Raw genomic sequence first — 24,328 nt, forward strand, 5'->3', positions numbered from 1 at the left:
ATGTGACTCAACATCAGTAGGTTTTTATGATGTTAAACCACTTTTGCATTCTTGGTATGAGCCCTACTTGTTCTTGATACATAATCTGTGTTATACATTGTTGGATTTGGCTTGCTAGTATTAATTTAGGATTTTTTAGATTATATTTGTATGTGACATTAGCCGTAATGTAACTTTCTAATTTTCATGAGCATAGTTTTCTAGTATTATCCTTCTCTGGCTTTTGTATTAAGAATATCTGAGCCTCATAGTATAAGTTGGGGAATGCATCTCTTTTTCCTAATGGGATGGTCTGTAAAAAACCAGGATTATCAGTTCCTTGTGTGTTTGATAGAACTTGCCGGTAAAGTAATATGGATCTGGTATTTGTGTGTGTGTGTGCGTGTGCGTTTGTGTGTGTGTGTGTGTAGGTAGACTTTAAATCATAGAATTGGTTTCTTTAATGATTATGAGACTGCTTAGATTTTTCTCATTAAGATTTATACTGTTTTTATAATCATGTCCGTTTTTTCTTTCTTAATATTATTTATCTGCATCTACTTTCTTCTTAATTGTTCTTGACAGTAGTTATAAACATTTTAAAAAAGTCTTTAATTTTTTGATCTCTCTTTTTTGCGATTTTATGATTTCTGTTCTTTGTTATTTACTTTCTCCTGTGTACTTGTTCTCTTTCCATCCTCTGAGTTGGACAATTAGTTCATTAATTTTTGGCCTTTCCTGTTTTCTTTTTTTCTTTGAAAAATTCTATTATAAACACGATGCTTTCATATACATACAGTGATATGGTTACTTACATGCAAGTTAACATACCCATTATCTTACATAGTTACCCCCTTTTTTTTTGCAAAAGCACATAAAATCTGTCTTAGCAAAAACTCCAGAGTATAATACAATATTTCTAACTATAGTCCTCATACTGTACATTAGATCTCCAGACTTGTTCATCCTACATATCTACTACTTTGTATCCTTTGACTTATATCTTTCCATTTGCTCACCACCACCACCACCCCACCCTGCCGATCCCTGGTAAGTATTATTTTATTCTCTGTGTGTATTCAGCCTTTTTGTAGATTCCACCTGTGGTTAGGCATGGTCGCTCATGCTCATAATTCCAGCACTTTGGGAGGCTGAGGCGGGTGGGTCACTTGAGCCCAGGAGTTTGAGACCAGTCTGGGCAATGTGGTGAAACCTCTTCTCTACAAAAAAAAAAAAAAAAAAATACAAAAATTAGCAAGGCATGGTGGCATGTGCCTGTAGTCCCAGCTATTCAGGATGCTGAGGTGAGAGAATCACCTGAGCCCAGGGAGGTTGAGGCCTGTAGTGAGCTGAGAACCCACTACTGCACTCCAGTCTGGGTGAGGCCCTGTCTGAAAAACAAACAAGCAAACCCCCACCCTGAGATTCCGCATGCAAGTATAATCATGCAGTATTTTTCTGTGTGTGGCTTATTTTGCTTAGTGTAATGTCCTCCGGGTTCATCCATGGCAAATGGCAAGGTCTCCTTTTTTAAGGTTGAATAATATGCCACTTTATACACACATACACCCACATACATGCACCCACATTATTTCGCTATCCACAGACACTTTGGTTGTTTTCATATCTTACCACTGTGAATAATACTTTCTTCTTTATTTTTATTTTTTATTGTTTTTTGAGATGCAGTCTCCCTCTGTTACGCAGGCTGGAGTGCAATGGCATGATCTTGGCTCACTGCAGCCTTTTCCTCCTGGGTTCAAGCGATTCTCCTGCGTCAGCCTTCCGAGTAGCTGGGACTATAGGCACCCGCCACCACGCCCAGCTAATTTTTGAAATTTTCTTTTTTTTAGTAGACACGGGGTTTCACCATGTTGGCCAGGCTGGTCTCAAACTTTTGACCTTGGGTGATCTGCTTGCTTTGGCTCCAAAGTGCTTTAATTACAGGCATGAATCACCACGCCTGGCCTGTTTTGTTTTGTTTTGTTTTTAAAGTATTAAGGTTAGAAGTTTCTGTCTAAATACAACTTTAAATGCTTCCTATGAAGTTATTTACTTATTTATTTTAGAGACAAGGTCTTGCTTTGTTGCCTAGGCTGGAGTGCAGTGGCACAGTCATAGCTCACTGTAACCTTGAACTCCTGGGCTCAAGTGATCCTCTTGCCTTGGCCTTCTAGAGTGCTGGGATCACAGGTGTCAGCCATCGTGCCTGACTTGAGTTTTTGATATTCAGTATTTTTATTATGGTCATTTCTCAATATTTAAACATTTCCATTATGCATTTCTGTATAGTCCATGAGTATTTATTAAGAAGTGTTTAAAATTGTTCAAACAAATGGTTGTTTTGGGGTTAGCTTAATTCTACTCTGTTGAGAGAACATATTCTATATGATATAGATTATTTTATCTTTGTTGAGATCTGATTTGTGTGTAAAACATGGTTGTTTCATAGAAGGTCCAAGTGTGCTTGAGAATACTGTATATTCTCTTATTGTTGGGTGTATTGTATTCAATCAAATTGACTAATTTTGTTGATCAACTTTTCTGTTTTTTTATTTGCTCAATTATCAGTTATCAGGGAAGGTATATTGAACTCTCCTGGTATGCTTGTAGATTGATCATTTTCTCCTTTTTTGTTGTTTTTTATTTTGAGACAGGGTCTTGCCCAGGCTGGAGTGCAGTGGTATAATCACAGCCCACTGCAACCTCAATCTTCTGGGCTCAACTGATTCTGCCACCTCAGCCTCCCAAGTAGCTGGGACTACAGGCACACACTGCCATGCCTGGGCAATTTTGGTATTTTTTATAGGGACTGGATTTTGCAATGTTTCCCAGCCTGGTCTTGAACTGCTGGAATCAAGCAATCTGCCCACCTCAGCCCCACAAAGTGCTGGGATTACAAGTGTAAGCTACTACACCCAGCCAGTTTCTTCTTTTAATTCTATTAATTTTGAGGCTATCTAATTGATATATTTAATCTTAGATATGTTATATATCTTTCGGGTGAATTTTTTCTGTTATCATTTTGAAGTTGTCCTCATGATTTCCAATAGTGAATTTTGTCTTAAAATCTTTTTTGTTTGATGATAATGTGGCTACACCAGCCTCCTTTTGCTTAATGTTTGCCAGGCTTAGAATTTTTCCATCCCTATCCGTCAAACTTTCTGTGATCTTGTATAATTTTTTAAAACTGTTGTGTTATATTCAACTAGATTTTTAAAAATCTTACTGATCTCTCACTTTTAACTGGTCATTTTGATCCATTTATATTTGTTGTAGTCACTGCATATTTGTGTTATTTTATTTTGTACTTTCTTTTTTTTTGAGACAATCTCACTCTGTCGCCCAGGCTGGAATGCAGTGGTGCAGTCTCGGCCCACCACAACCTCTGCCTCTCAGTTGCAGGTGATGCTTGTGCCTCAGCCTCCCAAGTAGCTGAGACTACAGGCATGTGCCACCATGCCCAGCTAATTTTTTGTATTTTTAGTAGATATGGTGTTTCACCTTGTTGGCTAGGCTGATCTCGAACTCCTGGCCTCAGGTGATCCTCCCACCTTGGCCTCCCAAAGTGCTAGGATTACAGGCATGAGCCACCATGCCCGGCCTTATTTTGTACTTTCCTTATATCATGTTTTTTCCTTTTTTTTCTTTTTTCTTTTTTTTTTTTAAATGCATATTTAAACAATTTTTTATTGATACGTATTTGTATATACTTATGGGGTATATGTGATATTTTGTTACATGCATAAATGATTAAGTTAGCATATATGGGGTATCCAGCATCTCAGGCTTTTATCATTTTTATGTGTTGGGAACATTTAAGTTCTTTTAGCTATTTTGAAATACACTTTTTTAATCCTTTTTTCTTCTTTTCCTATTAGATTAAATTTCTCTATCCCTCTCTCTCTCTTTTTTAAATTCTGCTGATTTGGAAGATATACTTTTAATTTCTTCTTGTTTTGATGGGTACCCTTAACTGATTTCTTTAACCTTTTTATGGAAATAAAAAAGCACTCTAGGAAAGTGCAGCTATCATAAATTTCACAAGCTGAAATCACTTATGTATCAGCATCCAGATCAAAAAACAGAACATTCCTAGCATGTCAGAAGTCCCCTTTGTGCTTCTTTCTAGTAAGTACTACCCTCGACCCTTTGCAGATAACTGTTATTCTGACTTCTAGTAGCATGAATTAGTTTTCTCTGTTTTTTTACTGTTCAGTTTATATTCTCATATCTGGCCTTTGTACTGTACAGTTTTGTATTCTTGTGTCTGGCCTCTGTGTTCAACATCAGATTTGTGAGACTCATTTAAATTTTTGTGTGTAGTTCATTCTTTCTCATGGTTGCATAGTATTTCATTCATAAATATTACTATTCATTCCAATATTGACAGACATATATTTAAATTTTTAATGTACATATTTGGTTGTAAAAGTTTAAAGTTGGCTGGGCGTGGTGGCTCACACCTACAATCACAGGACTTTGGGAGGCCGAGGCGGGCGGATCACGAGGTCAAGAGATTGAGACTATCCTGGCTACCACAGTGAAACCCCTTCTCTACTAAAAAATTAGCCGGGTGTGGTGGCCATCGCCTGTAGTCCCACCGACTCCGGAAGCTGGCGGGGGGGGGGGGGGGGGGGGCGGGGAATGACGTGAACCCAGGAGGCGGAGCTTGCAGTGAGCCGAGATTGCGCCATTGCGCTCCAGCCTGGGGGACAGAGCCCGACTCCGTCTCAAAAAACAAAAACAAAAACTTTAAAGTTGAAGATATTATTTCCATTGTTTCTGGCTTCTGTTGTTGCTCTTGGAAAGTATTCTAAATTTTAATCCTTCATGGATAATTTGTCTTTTCTCTTGGGCTTTTATAAAGATCTCTTTGTCCTTTGTTTTCTGCAGTCACAACATGTCTAGGTGTGAATTTACTTTTATTGTCCCATTTGAAACTTGTGTTTCTCAATCCGAAGATCCACATCCTGTTTTTTTTTTTTTTTAATCTGCCGCCGAGGCCGAAGTTCAGTGGTGCGATCTCGGCTCACTGCAACCTCCGCCTCCCGAGTTCAAGCGATTCTCCTGCCTCAGCCTCCTGAGTAGCTGGGATTACAGGCACATGCCACCATGCCCGGCTAATTTTTGTATTTTTAGTAAAGATGGGGTTTCACCATGTTGGTCAGGCTTGTCTTGAACTCCTGACCTCGTGATCCGCCCGCCTCGGCCCCGCAAAGTGCTGGGATTATAGGCGTGAGCCACCGTGCCAAGCCCCACATCTTCTATCAGTTCTGAAAAAAAAAAAAACAAAACAAAAACCTAAGCCATTGGTTTCAAATCATAATGGTAACATGGGCAAATAAATGTTTTAAAAAATCACTCTGTTGCTTACCAGTTGTTTACTTTGGGCAAAACATTCAAATGCCTTGTGCCTCAGATTTCTCATCTGTGCAATGAGGGCAATACTAATCTCTATTCTTCCTACCTCAGAGAGCAATCTTGGATAGCAAGGAGGAGAATGTACTTGAAATTGCATTGCAAGTTATAATATGCTACACAAATAGTGCAGGATTGAGCTCACTGTAGATGTTCAGCAGAATTTATTGAATGAATCTCAATAAATGTTTGTTGAATGTTTAATGAATAAACTGTAAATATTATTTAAAATTTTATTTTTCTCCTTCCCCATCCCCTATAAAAGAAATGCGAGAATATTTGCATCATTCACAGAAATTACCTATGTATACACATAGAATGTATATGAAAAATCACTAGGATGATTTAGACATAAAATGAAATTATAATCAGCTCCCAATGCTGTTGATTTTCTAAAATATAAGCCATTGTCTCTACCATTGGTAGTGTTTAATGTCTGTAAACTACTGTTGTTCCTGTTGTCTGTACTCTGTACCAGCCATCAGATATGTGCGTATCCTTGTCTTCGTGTTCATTTTTTAATGAATTAATGTATTTCCTGTCTCTCTAATTAGATTTTGTGAAGATGGGCTAGTAGAAAGTTCATGGGTTTAAAATTAGGCAGATCTGGAACCAGATCTTGACTTTTCCATTTCCTGACCTGTGACATTAGGCAAGTAGCTTTGGTTTTCTCATCTTCTGTTTACTTTTCTGAAAAGTAAGAGATTAATTTAGTTATGGATTCCCTGCCATGTGAATAGTGTTCTTTTAGGAGTTTGAATGACTTAATTTGTATCCTTGTAGCAACCTTGCAATATAGATGTTATTATTCTTTTATAGGTAGGGAACTTGATACTCAGAAAGGTAACTTGCCCAAGGTCATAAAGCTAGTATGCATTATAACCAGACTTTTAACCTGGGGTGTCTGATTATAAAGTCTGTCTCCTCACTAATATCTGAGAAGGTGTTTAGCACAGTTGACACTCAGTTAATATAGGCTCTTTTTTAGTGGAGTGATGATGTTTTATAATTTTCTAACACTTGACATTTTTCCCTGTACATAGTAGGCACTTCTTCACCAATTGCTTATTGGCTCTGTTTATGCTGCTGCTGTTTTATTCACTGAACGTTCACTTTTTAGCCAAAGGGAAAGGACACTCCCAAACCAGAGTGAATATTAATGCTGCCTTGGTTGAGGATATAATCAACTTGGAAGAGGTGAATGAAGAAATGAAGTCTGTGATAGAAGCACTCAAGGATAATTTCAATAAGACTCTCAATATAAGGACCTCACCAGGTTAGTGACTGAACCAGTGTTCTGGGGAGGGATGTAATGGAAAGAGCATGGGTTTGGCAGAGTTGAGTTTTAGTTCCAGCTTTACCACTTACTAACTGGTGGCCATGGGCAGTTACTTTAGTTTCCTGGTCCTCTGTTTTCTTGTTTGATTCTTAACTTACAGCTTTGTGGTGAGAGTTAAAATAAATGAGGTAACATATATTATGGTTCTAGCACAGTGCCTGGCGCATAGTTAACACTACATTTATTTATCCATGCAGCAAATTTTTGTCTACCGTGGAACTAGGCATTGTGCTAGTGGATAGTAGTGAACAAAAATAGGTATTGTCTTTGCTATCATGGAATTACACTCTCAAAAAAATGAGATTTTTATTTTGAATGTACTATAAACACATCTAGGTAGTATCATAGTAACTGACGTCTTTGGTCTGATTTTTCCAATTTGTCCTGTTTGGCAGTTCTTATCCCTTACTGGGAACCAAATGGATACAGACCTGCCCACGTGAGGCATTTCTGTACCCCTGAGCTTGACCAGGAATATTCCGTTTGGGTTAATAACTTCCTGAAAGGGGCTTTTCTAAGTGGGAAATGTCAGAACTGTCTAGGCGAACTGTTTGCAGATGTGATGGAGAAGTGAGTTGTCAGCTGATGGTTCAAGCCGGCAGGAAAAATCCAATTGCTGTTAAATTAGCCTTTTGCAAATTGTCATCATCCTAAAGTCAAACCTGGGACCCCCCTCTGAAGGTACCTGTGGGAGCTTGGGCTGCTTGTACTCATGTCTTGATTAGGGTAGTTCATGAGAAAACTAGAAATAGTTCGCTCTTAAGAAAACCAAGTGAAAAATACAGCTCCACTTATAAACACTATCAGAAACATACCGAGTTCAGAGATGAGATCCAGTGTGAAACTAGAAGACCATTCCCGTCATTTGTCAACCTTTGGGCTGGGGCATTTCTGCCTTTGCTGACAGTAGAGCGTGCCATTCAATCTCTCTCAACTGTTTATTTTAAACTTGCTTATTATTTTAGGTATGAAACTGATAAAGTGCTCTGTCTCCCCTGTGCTTTCTGGCCTGTTAACATTCTGCAGCCGAAACCGGAGAGCGGTTTGAGAGGAGCTCAGGGAGAAATGTGATACTTAAAATTAGCCAGCAAGCTCCACTCTTGTTGAACTTAAAAAGATGATGGGCCTGGAAAGAGGTTGGGAGTGTAATTTGTTAAATGTTAACCTCTGAGAAAATGAGGGGCAGGAATGAGGCTGAGGGAGATTCTCGCTGGGGACAGATTGAGGGAAAAGGATTTGATGCATTATGTCGATATGGATTTAGGAATGGTAACCACCACAATTGCATTCTGAAGAGTCTGTGTGGGGACTTCTGTGGCAAAGGATCTTACGGCAAATCAGGAAGACAGAATTAAGATCCATTTCAAAAGGCCTCCTGTTGGTATTTCCTCTTTCCTTTCTCTTCAGGATTATGTTTGTATAATGTTCTATATAGAACTTTGGGCCATGAAGAGACTGGATGAAACAGACTAAATTTAGCTAGTCTCTTTTGCCAGATTCTTCCATTTTATCTTTCATTACTGTTTGAACCAACAGGTACCCCCCTACATTTTCCTCTTTCTCACAGCAATTTCTATCTCCCAGATAACTGACACCTTTTAACAGTTGTCTAGATACAGGTGTATTTGTTTATTCATTGTTGTCCTCTTCCCTTTCATCCATCCATGCATACATTCATTTATCATCAAAGCATTATTGAACACGTTTTCTGTGCTGATTAATATGTGCTGTTGATACAGAGAGAAAATATATTGTCCCCACCTTCCAGGAGCCTAGAACCTGATGTGAAGGGTCAAACAAGTAAATCAATATGTATAAAACCATACAGCAAAGCTGAGTGGTGAAGACCAAATGACTTTGGAGTTGGTCAGACCCGGGTTTGAATTCAGGCTCCATTAAGAGCTGTTGTCATCTTGGGCAAGTTACTCTGTATGCCTCAGTTCTCTTGTCTGTAAGATAGAAATGATAACTATCTCATATAGTTAATATGATGTTAAATACATTATAAATACATTAAATACATTACAGCAAATACATTATAGAAAGCATTTTTCATGATGTCTTGCTCGTAGGAAGTTTTCAGTAAATATAGAGAATTGTCATTATTATGGAAATGTGCTGGGATGCTGGGGGCTTATAAAAGGGGTTTGTAATCCAGCCTAGGAGGTGAGATAAGATTGCTGAGATTAGATGTCACTGTATCTGACTGTTAAGGAATGAGCAGGATTTATCTGAACAGAGAAGAGTGTTTGCAGTGGGAGGAAAAATATATGCAAGGGTCCTGAAGCAATTCAGAACAGAGTTTAATTAGAGAATATTAGAGTATATTAGAGAAATTAAAACACAGAATGTCAAGAAGTAATAATAGCATTTACTGGGACACAGTTTAAGTGCTTTTCCTACGTTCTGTCATTTAATCTTCATAAAAACCCTATGAAATGTAAGTACAGTTTTTTTTTTTTTTTGAATCAGAGTCTCGTACTGTCTCCTGGGCTGGAGTGCAATGGCGTGATCTCTGCTCACTGCAGCCTTCTTCTCCCGGGTTCAAGTGATTCTCCTGCCTCATCCTCCCAGTGAGCTGGGATTTCAGGCGCCTGCCACCATGCCCAGCTAATTTTTTGTATTTTTAGTAGAGATGGGGTTTCACTGTGTTGGCCAGGCTGGTCTCAAACTCCTGACCTCGTGATCCGCCCACCTCAGCCTCCCAAAGTGCTGGGATTATAGGTGTTAGCCACTGTGCCCGGCGAGATATAAGTACAGTTTTTATGTCCCATTTAGAAATCAGGAAACAGAGGCCAAGAAGGCTGAAGGAATCTACCCACGGTCACACAATCAGAAAGTGGCAGAGTTGGTATTTGAACCCAGGTCATTGGTCTTCAGAGTAACAAAGACTTTTACCATTATACCTCCTGGACTTTTCCAGGTTGAAGCCACTGGTGTCAGCAACCTTCTGTCTCATGATGACATTGAATCTGGTTGAGTATCTCAAATCAGATCTTTGGGCCACAGTATGGTACTGCATTATTCTAACAACATATTGCCAGGACAACTCCAATTTGTTTATAAGACTCCTTTTCCCCACTTTTCTCTTTGTGTCTCAGAATGAGCCATCCTTGAGTGGTTCCTACTGTGAATGGTAAGGTTTTTCTTCTAGTTCTCATTTGCATAGGAAATAAGGGAGTTTGAATAATGCCTCTTTTCCATCTGTAACTGTAGCTTTATTGCTTGCCTTCTTGCCATTTTTGAAAATTTTTCCCAGGGTTTTCCAGAATTTAGATGCAGACAAAGATTATATCCAGGATAACAGGAAAATGTTAATAGTTTTGTTGTTGTTGTTGTTTTGTTTAATGAGCTAGTTTCTAAAGGGGATCTAAGTACCACAGTGAAGGGTCGTATAAGCAAATGGTTCGAAATCTGGCTGTGTCAGAATCATGTGGTGAACCTAAAAAAAAAATTACAGGCTTCCCCAAATCACAGGCTCTGAAGCCTCTACAGAATCAGGATCTCTTTGGGGTGGGGCCCAGGAATCTAATTTTCAAAGCTGCCTGGTGATTCTGATGTACAGCCGGGTTTGAGTTCCATTTGTAAGGGAAAGAGCCTTGATTGAAATCAGAATTAAGCATACCTGAGTTTGGGTCTTGGCACTTGTTTTTCCTTTTGTCACCCCTGTGATCTTGGCCTGTTTTTTATTCCCAAGTCTGATTTTCTCATTTGTAAAGTGGGGGTAATAATGCAGTGTTACAGGGTCGTTGTAAGGACTAAAAGGGATAATAAGAGGTACCAACTTTAATGCATATTTTTTGGTGTTTATTGTATACTCCATTGTTTATATTTAGTTAGACTCCTTTAGCTGCAGTCCTCACTCGAATCCTCTAAGGTAGTTATTTTTTGACTGAGTTGGAAACCAAGGCATAGAGAAGATAAGTAACTCACCCGAGGTTTCATAGCAAGTAAATGGCAGAGTTGCTTGTGAGGGTGATCAGCTGTTTCCAGTTTTAGTTCAAAAAGCCCTGTCACAGAAAATTCTTCAGCTCCAGGCAAACCAGGATGGTTGGCCACCCTAGTTGCTGGTGAGGAATTCCATCCTAGTTCTGTCAACATTTCAAGCTTTTTCTATCACAAAATACTGCTGTTCCTGTGAAAGCCCCTTGTACACTCTTGTCACAATGGTAAGAATCCCTAAATGTTTGTTGAATCTGAATTATTATTATTGTTTTGAGACAAGATCTCACTCTGTTGCTCATGGTAGAGTGTAGTAGCCAGTACAGTTCACTGTAACCTCTACCTCTTGGGTTCAAGTAGTCCTCCCACCTCAGCCTCATTGCTGAGTAGCTCGTCTTCCAGGCACACGCCACCATGCCTGCTAATTAAAAAAATATTTTTGTAGAGATGTGGTCTTGCTGTTTTGCCCAGGTTGGTCTCAAACTACTGCCCGCAAGCATTCCTCCCACTTCACCCACCCAAAGCTCTGGGATAATAGGCATGAGCCACTGCATCCAGCCTGAATCTGAATTAGATAGAGACTTAGATTTGAGGCTACTAAGGTTCTTTGGGATTCTAAAACTGTATAATTTTTCTTCTAGGATCCCTTGACAAGATTGCTGTGGTAACTGCTGATGGGAAACTTGCTTTAAACCAGATTGGCCAGATCTCCATGAAGTCGCCACAGCTGATATTGGTGAATATGGCCAGCTTCCCAGAGGTAAGGTGGCCTTGCTAAAATCTCTCTCCATGGTCTCTTTTGGAATGGAGGAGACTGGGTCATATCAGGAGGAAGTAAGTGTTCCTTCAGCTTAGAATGAAACAAGAGAGAAGACATAATAAAGAGAACTTAAGGATAAGGCAAAGCTCTTTTCCCATTGCCAGATTCCTTTTCTGTTAAACATAAATGCTACAGAGGCTAGGTAAGTTGTTTGAATACCCAAACGGGTCCCATCTAAGAAAAACAATACTGGAGATGCAGTGATTGGTGTTTGGCCAGTGTGGAAAGGTTCTGGTGACCTGGAGAGCCTGTGCCTTGTCTGAGTGGAATGCCTCTGCCCAGCTCCTGCTGATCATTGCCAGGCAGAATGTAGGCCTGGTAATCAGTGTTACCTGATACTACGATTTTTATTTCTAGAAGAAGCTAGTAACACACGTTTTAATGTCACATCTTTATTCTTTAAATATTGATGACTAATTCCATTTTTTTTAAGACTATGAGGCAAATAAAACCATATTTTAATGGGCCAAATGTGGCCTGAGGGCCACCAATTTGTGACCTCTGCATTAGTATTTGGAGTAGACCCTCCAGGAAGTCCTTTTATACTAGACTGACCATTGCAGAATATTGCATGGAACACTGTGCTTCCATAACTGGAAGGTGGGTTGTATTAGGTCATTGCATCGTTGAGGCTTTATGATTTTAAGTATAGTTGAGGAAGGTAATTGGCCTTTTTGTTATTGGTCCACTAGGAATTGGCCTGGATTAGGAGTACTAGAGTACCTGGAATCGGGTGCCATCTCTACCACCAACTGGCCGTTTGACCTTGGGCAAGTTGCTTCACTCTCTGGGCCTCCATTTCCTCATCTGCTAATATGAGGTGAAGGAATCCTCCTGTTCTTATTGTCTGTTTCAGTAGTTGTATTTCAAAGTCATAGACCAACGTTGGACCTGTTGGATTTGACAAACTAGGCTAGAGGTAGGAGACAGGGAACGCCCTTACTGTGAACACACAGTTTCAAATCAAGGGGCTCTGATAGCTAATGGGCCAGGCATACCTGTGAGGGTGTGCTGTTACCACTCCCCTACTCCATTCTCCAATACTACAACCAGAATGAGTTTTTGAAAAATATGTATTGTGCCAGGCATGGTGGCTCACACCTGTAATCCCAGCACTTTGGAAGGCTAAGGTTAGAGGATCACTTGAAGCCAGAAGTTCAAGACCAGCCTGGGCAACATAGTGAAACCCTGGCTCTACAAAAATTTCAAAAATAAAAAAATTAGTGAGGTGGGTTGGCCTGTAGTCCTAGCTACTCAGGAGGCTGCAGTGGGGGGATCACTTGAGTCCAGGAGTTTGAGGCTGCAGTGAGCTATGATCATGCCACTGCACTGCAGCCTGGGTGACAGAGCAAGATCTTGTATATTAAATAAATAAGTAAAAATATGTATATATAAAAGATTTTGTCATTTGTCATTCCCATGCTTTGCATTTATTGGTGACTCCCAGCAATCTTTAAGAAAAAGTCCAGAATCCTCACTGTGGTCTAGATGGCTTTGCTTGATCTGGCCTCTGTCTTTTCAGTTTTGCCAGTCTTGTGCCACTGTCATCCTTGTGCAGTGCTTTAGCCACACTGGTCTTTCAGTTCCTCAAACACACCAAACCCTTTACATCCTTAGAGCCTTTGCATATCCTGTTCCCATTGCATGGAACGCTGTTGCATGACTAATTGCTACTTATATTTTGGATCATGGCTTAAATGTCACTTCTTAGAGAAGCCTTTCCTGACCTCTCCAATCGGAATTATTCCTCCACACTAGGTTCTCCTATACAGCACAATTCTTTTTCTTTATTGCACTTATTACTAGTATACATTTGTGTACGCATTTATTTGTCATCTCACTTTTACTAGAGTGTAAACTTGGAATGTAGGAATGTCTAATTTGCTCATGTGTCCAACACCAAACACAGTGCCTGGCACATGGAATCATTTGGTAAATTTTCCTTGAATGGATGAATACCTGTTATTAGGTTGATAAAAGGGAGGCACTCATTCCTGGTGTTACTGAGGAACAGAGAAATTGATGAAAAGGGAGCTGTCAACTCTTTCTCTTTCTAGCCCCCTCTGAACCACTGAGGCCTCTCCTCCTTGTTCATCTAATCCCATAGGCACTGCGGGCCAATTTAGGGAATAGCCTCCTAATTACACAGCTTGAAGACCTCATCAGGCAGATTGCTTTTTCAGAGCCAGCCACTTCTTTTATTAAATAGCAAATGGCATTCACAGAAGAAGCACCTGATTGGCCACCAGAGCATCTTATGAAGCAGGAGGAGATATTAACAGCTTAATTTTTTCTTAGGAAGTTGGGGTATATCTTCATTTTTCAACTCAGACATCTTTGCCATTTGTTCAAGTTAGAATTCCATGGGTTTTGGAAAAATCAGAAGAGAGGTTCATTTACAGGGACAGAATGAGGAAGTGTGAGTTACATTGTCTTGAATTCCTTTATCTCATCTGTTGTACGTACTAAACAAATAGCTCTAACTAAAAATTTCCTTCCTCCAGCTTAGAAGCTGACCATAGAGTACCCAGGTTCATAGCTTTAAAATGCTGAGCTAATCCTCTCTGTGTTTATGTAATTTCTTTCTGTTTCACATACAGTTGGCTTTCTTTCCAAACCCGAGCATTTCTGTGTCACGCTGTAGTGACACGATGCAGATTTACATGCATAATCGTTTTGAATGCATTAAAGACAGAAAACTGTGTTGCATTTGTTTAACATGTGTCCTGCTTGATAAATGATACACATAGTTGCTGCCTTCCATAAACTTGCCTGCAGCTAGAGTTAATGATGGGAAAGAAAAGAAGGGAATAAAAACCACAGCATGATTTGAATAAAACAAGGCAAATGAAAAAAATAAAAAATAAAAAAAAACACACACAACTCTGCAGCCTCCATTATTGCTCTTGTGGAAGGAAGAAAATGAATGTATATTGTCTCCTTTGTCGCTAGTCTCTTTCTCATATTTTGTTCCATATGATCAGTACAGGTACTCTGTAAAATTAGGCATTATTTATTCATTTTATCGATGAGGAAACTGAGACTCAAAGAAGTAAAATATCTCCACTAGGTACACACTGTTGTGACAGAGCCAGGATTTGAACATATCTCTGTTGGACATGAAAAAGCCTATGCTCCTTTCACCATTCATTCATTAATTCAGCACATATTTTTTGAGTCCTTACAAGTGATTGGTTTCTATTTGAGGTGCTGGGAATTCACTGATTATTAAGACAGACTATGTGTCTACTTTCTTAGACTTGACTTTACATTGGGATATGAAGAAAATGGAAGGTCAGTAATTGATAGGGCACTAGCAGAGTTGACTTGAATCCAAATTCTCAAGGACTTGTTCACCTGTCTACAAAAGTCCTATTTTTGTTGTTGTTGTTGTTGTTACTTAGCACAGATTAGCTTAGAATAACAAAGGCAGACACTACTGATTGATCACATCACTCTTCTCTGCCTGACCTCCAGATGAGATTTGTGATTTTTCTCAATACACTACTGCAAGCAGCCACAACCAGTTAGTTACATCATCATTTGAGAGCAACCTGTTTGCCCTGTGTTACTGTGGAGCATCCTTTCCTTGAAGGGATGACACATAAGAAATGGAAAGTCTATAGGAACGTATGCCTCTTAGTCTGAACTAAAGAGTTTTTCAGATGTCATAGGAGAACATGACTAATTCCCTGAGGTTCTGTGTTGTACCATGTCAAAGGAAAAAATATGTAGAATTCAGTAGTTTTCTTTGTAAAATAAAACTTTGAATCACGATTTTTCTGAATATGAAAAGACATAGAAAAGTTGAAGTATAAAATAAGATTTTGAGCCGTTATATAGATGAGGTAAAGGAAATGAGTTTTTCTAATAGATCTGAACCAAATCACTAATATATTCAATCAACAAGCTTTTACTGAGCACTTACCATGTACCTGGCACTCTAACTTTTACTGGGAAGATGTAAATATTGAGGCATAATTCCTGCCCAGCTTGGTGTCAGTAGTCGGTGCCCTCGTGCCTATAGGGGAAGGTTGTATGGAAACACTTGGGTCAGCTTGTGAAAGGCAGGTAGTGGTGATGGGGTATTATAGTAATGATTATCAGTCATTCATGAGAAGTTATAGTAGAGGATTGAAAGACTTGAGATTGGATTACCCCTTCATAGTGGAGATTCTCTCTTTATTGTTAGCTTTAGACTCTGTGGTTTTTTTTGTTTTTTCTTTTTTAAGAAAGATGGCATTTATTTTGCAGAGAAAAATTAATTTTATTTCTTTATTCAGCTCTTTTATTACCTTGATTATAACCTTTATACCGCAAACGTAATTCCAAATTAAATTTGGCTGTTTAAGAAAAAATCAGGCCAGGCATGGTGGGTCATGCTTATAATGCCAGCACTCTGGGAGGCTGAAGTGGGCAGATCGCTTGAGCCCAGGAGTTTGAGACCAGCTTGGGCAACATGGTGAGACCCCATCTCTATAAAAAATACAAAAACTAGCCAGGTGTGGTGGTGTGGACCTGTAGTCCCAGCTCTTCTTTCTTTTTTCCCTCCCGCAGCTACTTGGGAGGCTGAGGTGGAGGGTCACCTGAGCCTGGGAGGTCAAGGCTGCAGTGAGCCGTGATTATGCCACTGCACTCCAGCCTGAGTGCCAGAGTGAGACCCTGTCTCAAAAAAAAAAAAAAGAAAAAAAGAAAAAAAGAGAAGAAAAATCACGTCCTTAATGTTATAATTATTGAATGCGTTGAACTTGGGATCTAGAAAAAAGTAAAGGCAGAGCAGCATCATTGGATTAAATCCCTATTCAGTCTCCTCTTAACTCTGCCAGTAACTGGAAGTTTGATGGATGGGGGTCCTCAAACCATCTCTCTCGGGCTGTCAGGGAAGACCATGTCTACTCTTGGGGGTGTGACCCTATTCTACAAGTTCCTGTTCACATAATGAAGAGACTTGGTTACGTCAGAGATCCCTTCCAGCTCTGATAATCTGTGGCCAGAGGTACTATTTTAAGAATGTACTGCTGGGCGCGGTGGCTCACGCCTGTAATCCCAGCACTTTGGGAGGCCGAGGCGGGTGGATCACGAGGTCGGGAGATCGAGACCATCCTGGCTAACATGGTGAAACCCCGTCTCTACTAAAAATACAAAAAATTAGCCGGGCATGGTGGTGTGCGCCTGTAGTCCCAGCTACTCGGGGGCTGAGGCAGGAGAATGGCATGAACCCGGGAGGCGGAGCTTGCAGTGAGCCAAGATTGCGCCACTGCACTCCAGCCTGGGCGACAAAGTGAGACTCCTTCTCAGAAAAAAAAAAAAAAAAAAAAAAAAAAAAGAATGTACTATTTTAGGTAGTAGCCACAATATGTTACATTCTGTGTACAGCCTCCCAAGAGGATTCTGCATGTGTATGTGGAAGTTCTGGTTTGTCTTTGTGACCTTATAGTAATACCTCAGGTAGCTGTAGCAATAAGGTTATATAAAAATGAAATGAATGAGTTTTATGGGCAGAGAACCTAGAAAAGTAAAATAGGTGTGTATCAACCCCCATTCATTTAAATTAGAAAGTCTAGGAGGAGCTCAAGTGCAGGAATTGGCCTTTGAATCCAAGTGATGTGGATTGGCTCTGGTCAAGCCTAAAATTCTTTTGAAAATGTCAGAGGCTTTATTTTCATGAATTCCACATTGTCAGGCCACTGAAAGGATCTCTCTTACACACTGCTTTCTTGTTATTCTTTAGGATTACATACCAGGTGTAGTTATAATGTTGCTTGAGTATGAGGTGAGGCACTTTGGGAAATGAGTGTGCCAGTGTGCCAGCTGGCCCATTAGTGAGCAAACTTTCAGAGAAGCCCCTGAAGGATGTTGGGCAGGATAGCAGTACCTCAGCTACATGAGGACATCAACTCCACCTTGTTTGGGGGTTTTATGCATTCTTACCTTTGTATAATAAATGTATATAATATGTTTATATAACTGCCCTTGCCTGAGTATTACTATGTGCCAGGCACAGAGCAAGATGCATCGCTCATGTTATTTCACTACCTCTCTGAGGTTTAGGTGCTACATGGTCTCAGATGACAAAATATAGGTACAGAGAGGTTAACCATGTGCCCAGGGTCACATGGTTACCAGCACTGGGATTTGAACTGAGATCTTTCTGACTCCAAAGCCCATGCTTTAAGCTAGTATACCACACTACCTTTGCGGGAGCATATACCAGCAGAGATTCATTTTGCATTCCAAAATATGAGTGAGTTTGGTGTGAGTGCAGATGTGAATGAGTTAAATTTATTTACTCATTCCAAATCGGCACTGGTATATTTTGAGTGTAAAATGTCAACTGGATTTTTTTACGTATGAAATCTTTCATCTGTCTTTACACCAATCTTTGCAGAGACCAGCCCCCCTCCCTTGAGGATTTATTGTGGTTTTGATCTGTGTTGCCTCAAACCATTGAAATCTTTTCAAAGAAGCAGAGCTGTTTTCTTTTTATTTTTTCTTCTTTCTTTTTGTTCCTCCTGCAGTACAGTGGTACCAGGAGTGGACATAGTTTGCTATTCAGCTTGATCAAAGCACTCTACACCAATGTAACTTCCTGATCTTGCTGGTAACAGAACTAAATGTTTCCATGTTCTGCCAAGATGGGTTGCCAGTTATCGACAGAGGGCTTGCATCTGGTAATAATTATTTACTAATTCTGTTTACCTTTTGATCTGGTTTTCAGTGTACAGCTGCAGCTATCAAGGCTATAAGAGAAAGTGGAATGAATCTGAACCCAGAAGTGGAAGGGACGCTAATTCGGGTGCCCATTCCCCAGTAAGTTTGGCTGAAATTCACATATTTTAATGAAATGGAGTGGTTGTCCTTAGAAGGAAACCAGCAAACACCCTACTATACCAGTAGGCCAATAACATACCTTGCCTGCACCTTTCACCCTGGCAAACATCTTTTGAGATCACTTTACTAATTCAGAAATACTTATTGAGTGCCTGTTGTGTACCAGATGTGAGGTTTGCAACAGTAAGCTTGAGAATTTGTTGTCCTTACATACTTTACATTCTGGTTGAGAAGGTAGGACAAATAAATAAAGTCATTCCAGATAATGACATGCCATGAGGCAAGAAAAGGCAGTGGGAGCCAATAGAGAGTGACTTGGTAAGGATGATGGTGGCAGGGGCACCTTTATCCTGAGAAGACTGTTTATAGAGGTAACATTTTTGCTGAGAGCTAAATGATGAGAAAGAACCAGCCTAGCGGAGAGCATTTTGGGCAGAGTGAACAGCAAGCACAAAGGCCGCAAGTCTGAAAAGACCTTGACACTGGTAGTCTCTAACTTATATTCTTTGAAGAGCTTTTTTTTTTACATTAGTCCTTGCTAGTTGAAGAATTTTAGGCATGAGAACAGAATATTGTTAGTTATATAAGTATATAGAACTTAAAGGTTTTTTTTTTTTTTGAGACGGAGTCTCACTCTGTCACCCAGGCTGGAGTGCCGTGGCGTGATCTTGGCTTACTGCAAGCTCCACCTCCCAGATTCACACCATTCTCCTGCCTCAGCCTCCTGAGTAGCTGGTACTACAGGCGCCCGCCACCTCGCCCAGCTAATTTTTTTAGAATTTAAAAGTTTTAGGTGAATAAAAATAAAATGTTCATTTTTAAATTAAAAAAAGAAGAGAAAATACAAGACCTTGGCCTTTTTGAGAAAGAAAAAAGCCAGTGTGTGCGAAATGCAGGGAGAGGGTGGTAGGAGAGGAGGTTGGACTAGTCAGTAGAGGCTGATGGTTTAGTCTTTGTAAGTCCTGGTGAGTGTTTGGGCTTTATTCTCATTGTGATGCGAAGTCAGTGGAGGGATTTAAGCAGGGGAGTGACCTGATCTGATGTTGACTATGTGAGGGTCTCTCTGGCTGCTGATTTAACAATTGGACTGTAGGGGAACAAAGTGGACACAAGGAAAACAGTCAGGAGGCTCCTGCAGCAGTCCAAGTGAGACACATCTCAGATTCCATAGCAAAATATTTAAATCCCTATTCCTACACAGTGCCTCATATATAACAAGGCCCAAATAAGTGTTGAATTAACTTGTTCAGTCTTTCAGCAAGTATTTATTAAGCACTAATGGCATACCAGATACTTTCTTAGTTGTTGGAATATAGCAGTAAACAAAAGAAACAACAAAAAGTCCCTCTCTTCCTCAGGCTTCCCTAATAGTTGCATAGGCACAGTAAATGAGTACATAATGGAATATCAAGTGACAGTAAGGACAATGAAGTAAAAAAAGCAAAGTAAGGGGATAGAGAGATTTGGGGCTTTTATTATGGATAGGGAGGGTCATGAAGAAAGGGACATTTGAACAAAGACCTAATGAACGAAGCTTCCAGATAACTAAAAGGGAAATGGAGTTGAACACTAGTTGAGTGTCTTTTTTTGCCACGCATTATCCTGTATTCCTTTACGTATATTGCCACATTTGTCTTTAATCCCCGTAAAGTAGATTTTTTCCTAGGCATGGAAATTTAGGCTCGGAGAGGTAAAGTCATACCTTTGAGGCCACACAGCTTGTGTGGAAGCCACACAACTTGTGCCGCAGCTTGGACCCAAACCCAGTTTTAGATGATTCCAAAGCCTCATGATGTACCCATACCCATTCAAACAACAAGAATCAATCCCAACATGGGGAGTTCAGAAACTTCCCACACTGAACTTTTTCCTGCCTCATGGCCAGAAAATAGCTGTCTTGTTCCGTTGTGCTCTCAGTACTCTGTGAGGCTGAATTAACACTCTGCTTTGAAATCATGTGAATTGGGAACAATATAACTTAATGTTTAAGAAGCAGATAGACCTGGGTTCAAGTCTTCCTGCTTGAACCAGATAGTTCGAGTTTGTTTGGCAAGTTCATTGATTTGCTCAGTGAATGTTCCGAGAATGTATATGTGCCAGGCTCTCTGCTGGGGATGTATAGACGTGATGTATGCCTTCATGGAGCTCACAGGCTGTGTGCCAGGTCCCTTGTTTGTATTGCATCAAGCTTCCGGAAATTACTAGGACCCACATTTATAGATGAAAAACATGAAGTTCAGAGAAATTAAGGGACTTGCCTGAGATCACCTGACAAGTAAATGGCAGTCAGGATTTGAAGCCTGAGTTTTTCTGTTAACTTTCTCCTGTATTTTCTGTGTAGATGCGTAATTCTGGAAAGTGCTAAAGGTACGCATGGACATTAGAAGCAAGATTTACAAGGGTAATAGGTAGTACTCAGTGGGTTTATTTTCTAGTTTTTGCTGTCCTGTTTGTGAAACCTCGGACAACCACTTAACTGCCCTGAGCCTTGGTTTCCTCACATATCAGATGAAGGGATTGTTCTTAGTGGCCTGCCAGGTCCTTTCTGAAGCTCCAAAATTCTATGGGGCTATGAATTTGTGCTACTAAATGCTCATTGCTGATTTAGATTCTTCTTAAGGTGACCCAGTTGTGTATCACATTTTTCTTTCAAAGATCTGGTTGACAACATGCATTTCTGCAGCCCCACAGGAGTAAATGATCACTGTTGGTGCATTGTATGTAAGTTTGAAAGATCAGTGAGTTTAACTCGAATTTCCAAAGATACGAGGATCTGTTACATTTTTTTTTACATTATTTTATTTTGGTGAATGGGTGTAATCCAAGAGAAAGTTGATAGACCAAAACCGTCTGCTCCTGCAAACCTCATTTTTTATATACTTTCTTCCCTTTGACAAGGTAGTGGGGTCATGAGGCCCCTTACTGAATTATAACGTTTGGTAGTTTTCCAGATAAAAAAAATGAATGATCTGTTCTTTATTATGGAGGCCGTGTCATGTGAGAGGATAAAGGTTGATTTATAAGTAAGAGGATCAAGGTTTTTATTTGGTTTTAGCAGTGACTTCCATATGACTCTGGGCACGTTGCCCTAGCTGTTTGCTGCCTTCTAGTTCCTTATTTGTAAAATAGGTTAGTGCATAATGATAAGCAGAGATGTGGTGAGGTTAATAGAGAAAATAAATTAAGTGGTATGATTTCCTTAAACTATATAAACATACTTCAGTAAACTTTTAATTTTCTACATGTTATATAATTTTAGGAGAAAAGGAAGGAGGGAGGAAGGGAACTAATAGGTTGAGCACCTACTATGTGCCAGGAATGGTTAGGTGCCTTACATATTCGGGAAAGCAGAAAAGTATAATGGTTAAATTTTGTGTTTAAATTTTGCATTGGTGTCACATAAGCATGAAATTGAGTTCCAGCACTTCCTGCTCTTTGGCTGTGTGACAGTGGCACCTGTCTCTGCCTCTCTGAATCTCAGGCAGCTTGTCTGTGAAATGATAATTTGCAGGACTTGCCATATATGCTTATTGGGAGATTTCAGTGAGATAATGTACATGAAGCTTTTGATGCTTAGTCAGCACTCAATTAATGCTAGCAAATACGCTATTTCCATCATCCCCTTTCACAAATAGGAGCATCTTTCCTTTTTAGGGATGAAGAAAATGAGATTCAGAGAGGTGAGGCATTGGTTCTGGGTCACACAGCTGGTAATTGACAAAGCTGTGAGGAGGAAAATAACACATCAAATCTTAAGTTGGAACTTTGAGGGGTAGGGGAAATAGGAAGCATACATTCTTAGGATCAGTTTCTTTTTTCTTTTTTTTTTGAGATGGAGTCTCACTCTGTTGCCCAGGCTGGAGTGTAGTGGTGCGATCCTGGCTCACTGCAGCCTCTGCCTGCTGGGTTCAAGCATTTCTCCTGCCTCAGCCTCCCAAGTGGCTGCGATTACAGGCGCCCGCCACCATGCCTGGCTAATTTTTGTATTTTTAGTAGAAACGGGGTTTCACCATGTTAGCCAGGCTGGTCTTGAACTTCTGACCTCAAGTGATCCACCCACTTTGGCCACCCAAAGTGCTGGGATTACAGGTGTGAGCCACCGTGCCCAGTCTCTAAGATCAGTTTCTGATGATGAAAGTTTGAGTTTAGTTCTAGGAAAATTTGCCTCCTCTGATTGATCCTGATTCTTCCACTGCCTAATGATAGTCTGTAGGTTTGCTTTTTTGACTTAACTCTGGATACCCAGAACTAAATTTTATTTTCAATGGAAACAGATCTCACCTATTACCTCACCCTCATTACATTCCTCTGATTCTCATATTCTTATTTAAATGAGTCTACTGAGTATGTGACTCTTAACTATAATCTGCCTCTGATCTTTTGGGGAAGTAGGTAGAAGATAAGTCCTAAATCAGTAACAGTCAGGCTTGGAGTCTGAGTGGTCCTTATCACCAAGTCCTCTTTTTACAGCCTCTGAGAGTATGTGAGGTTTCTTTTTTTTTTTTATCATGGCTATCTCCTCAGGTAAATAACCATTGAGTCTTAGGGGCTCTGGATTATATCTTTTCCCACTGACAGTGTGGATAGCTTTTGTTTGCTTCTCTGGCAGTGATTTTTATGTAGATAAGTTAGTCAACTGGATTGGTTTTTTTTTGAAACATTCCTGTTGATGGAGATATACTGAAATAGTTTCTTCTATTTTTCCAATTCAGGCAATTACATTTTAGGTACCATTTATCAACCACCTAAATTAGAGGTATAATGCCTAAAAGTGCTGAGCGAACACTTCACAATTTCTCCCCAAATTCTTATAAGATTATGTGGTGAAGAGACTATTTTAGGCTCATTTGACTGATGAGAGTCCTGAAGCTCACAGAAGTTGATGCCCAATATCAGATAGCTAGTAAGTGGCAGAAGTAGGATTAGAATTGGGGTCTTTGTTACTGCCTTTCTTACTGTTCCTGCCTCCTGATAGAAGATTTATCTGGAATATCCATCTTTTCGCTCCTTAATCAGGGGCCCTGAAAAGTTTTGATCAGGGGTTCATTTTCTTCAGGCCAAGTTTCTGCCTCCACCTTATTCACATCATCATTATGCCCCTAAACAAATAAACAAATAAGAATACATTCCCTTACTCATTGTTTTACCAAATATCTATGGGAAAACCACACTAAGTAGAATAGTGGTTCTTTGGTTTGAGATTGCTGAGTTCATGCCTGGCTTTAAATAAATGCTATAAGGAAACTATGAATTCACCCAGGAAACAAAACTACGTATGATTGACTCATTCCTCACCAAGGTTACGTCTTTCCTTGATTGTCTTCCAGTTCTTTCATCAGTGTCTCTGTTGGTTTTATTTTAAATAAAATTACATAAAATATTTAAATGAGGCTAAGCACGGTGACTCACACCTGTAATCCAAGGACTTTGGGAGGCTGAGGCAGGCAGATGACAAGGTCAAAAGTTCGAGACCAGCCTCACCAACACGATAAATCTGCATGTCTACTAAAAATACAAAAATTAGCTGGGCGTGGTAGGGCGTGCCTGTAATCCCAGCTACTCAGGAGGCTGAGGCAAATCACTTGAACCTGGGAGGTGGAGGTTGCAGTGAGCTGAGATCGTGCCTTTGCACTCTAACCTGGGCGACTGAGGGAGGCTCCGTCTCAAAAAAAAAAAAAAAGAGAAAATGTCTCCATCCTTTTCTCCTTCGGGAACCACTTTTAGTACCTTGATTTTCTAGATTTTTTTCCAATGCAAAATCAAGCATATGTCTGGTATCTCCTTCATTTGTCTTCTAATGATATGGGATTGTACTATATATAGTGGTCTGTACCTAAAAAAAAAAAAAAAAACTTAAGCTGGGCGCGGTGGCTCACGCCTGTAATCCCAGCACTTTGGGAGGCCGAGGTGGGCGGATCATGAGGTCAGGAGATCGAGACCACGGTGAAACCCCATCTCTGCTAAAAATACAAAAAATTAGCCGGGCGCGGTGGCGG

The 24,328-nt window shown here is 40.0% G+C and overlaps 1 protein-coding gene across 6 annotated transcripts in view; it reads left to right on the top strand.

Annotated features, from left to right (window-relative positions):
• Positions 1-24,328, top strand: part of MRRF (mitochondrial ribosome recycling factor) — a 64,585-nt gene that overhangs the window by 14,227 nt on the left and 26,030 nt on the right. For 4 of the 6 annotated variants that reach the window (XM_007968164.3, XM_073021897.1, XM_007968167.3 and 1 more), the window contains 3 exons: positions 6,521-6,676; positions 11,323-11,441; positions 18,220-18,311. In XM_007968164.3, coding sequence (XP_007966355.1) covers positions 6,521-6,676; positions 11,323-11,441; positions 18,220-18,311 — 367 coding nt within the window. The remainder of the gene's footprint in view (positions 1-6,520; positions 6,677-11,322; positions 11,442-18,219; positions 18,312-24,328) is intronic. The other 2 variants (XM_007968166.3, XM_007968165.3) reach the window with 2 other exon arrangements.

The sequence above is a fragment of the Chlorocebus sabaeus genome, chromosome 12, assembly GCF_047675955.1.
Source record: "Chlorocebus sabaeus isolate Y175 chromosome 12, mChlSab1.0.hap1, whole genome shotgun sequence".
In the NCBI taxonomy this organism is placed as follows: Eukaryota; Metazoa; Chordata; class Mammalia; order Primates; family Cercopithecidae; genus Chlorocebus; species Chlorocebus sabaeus.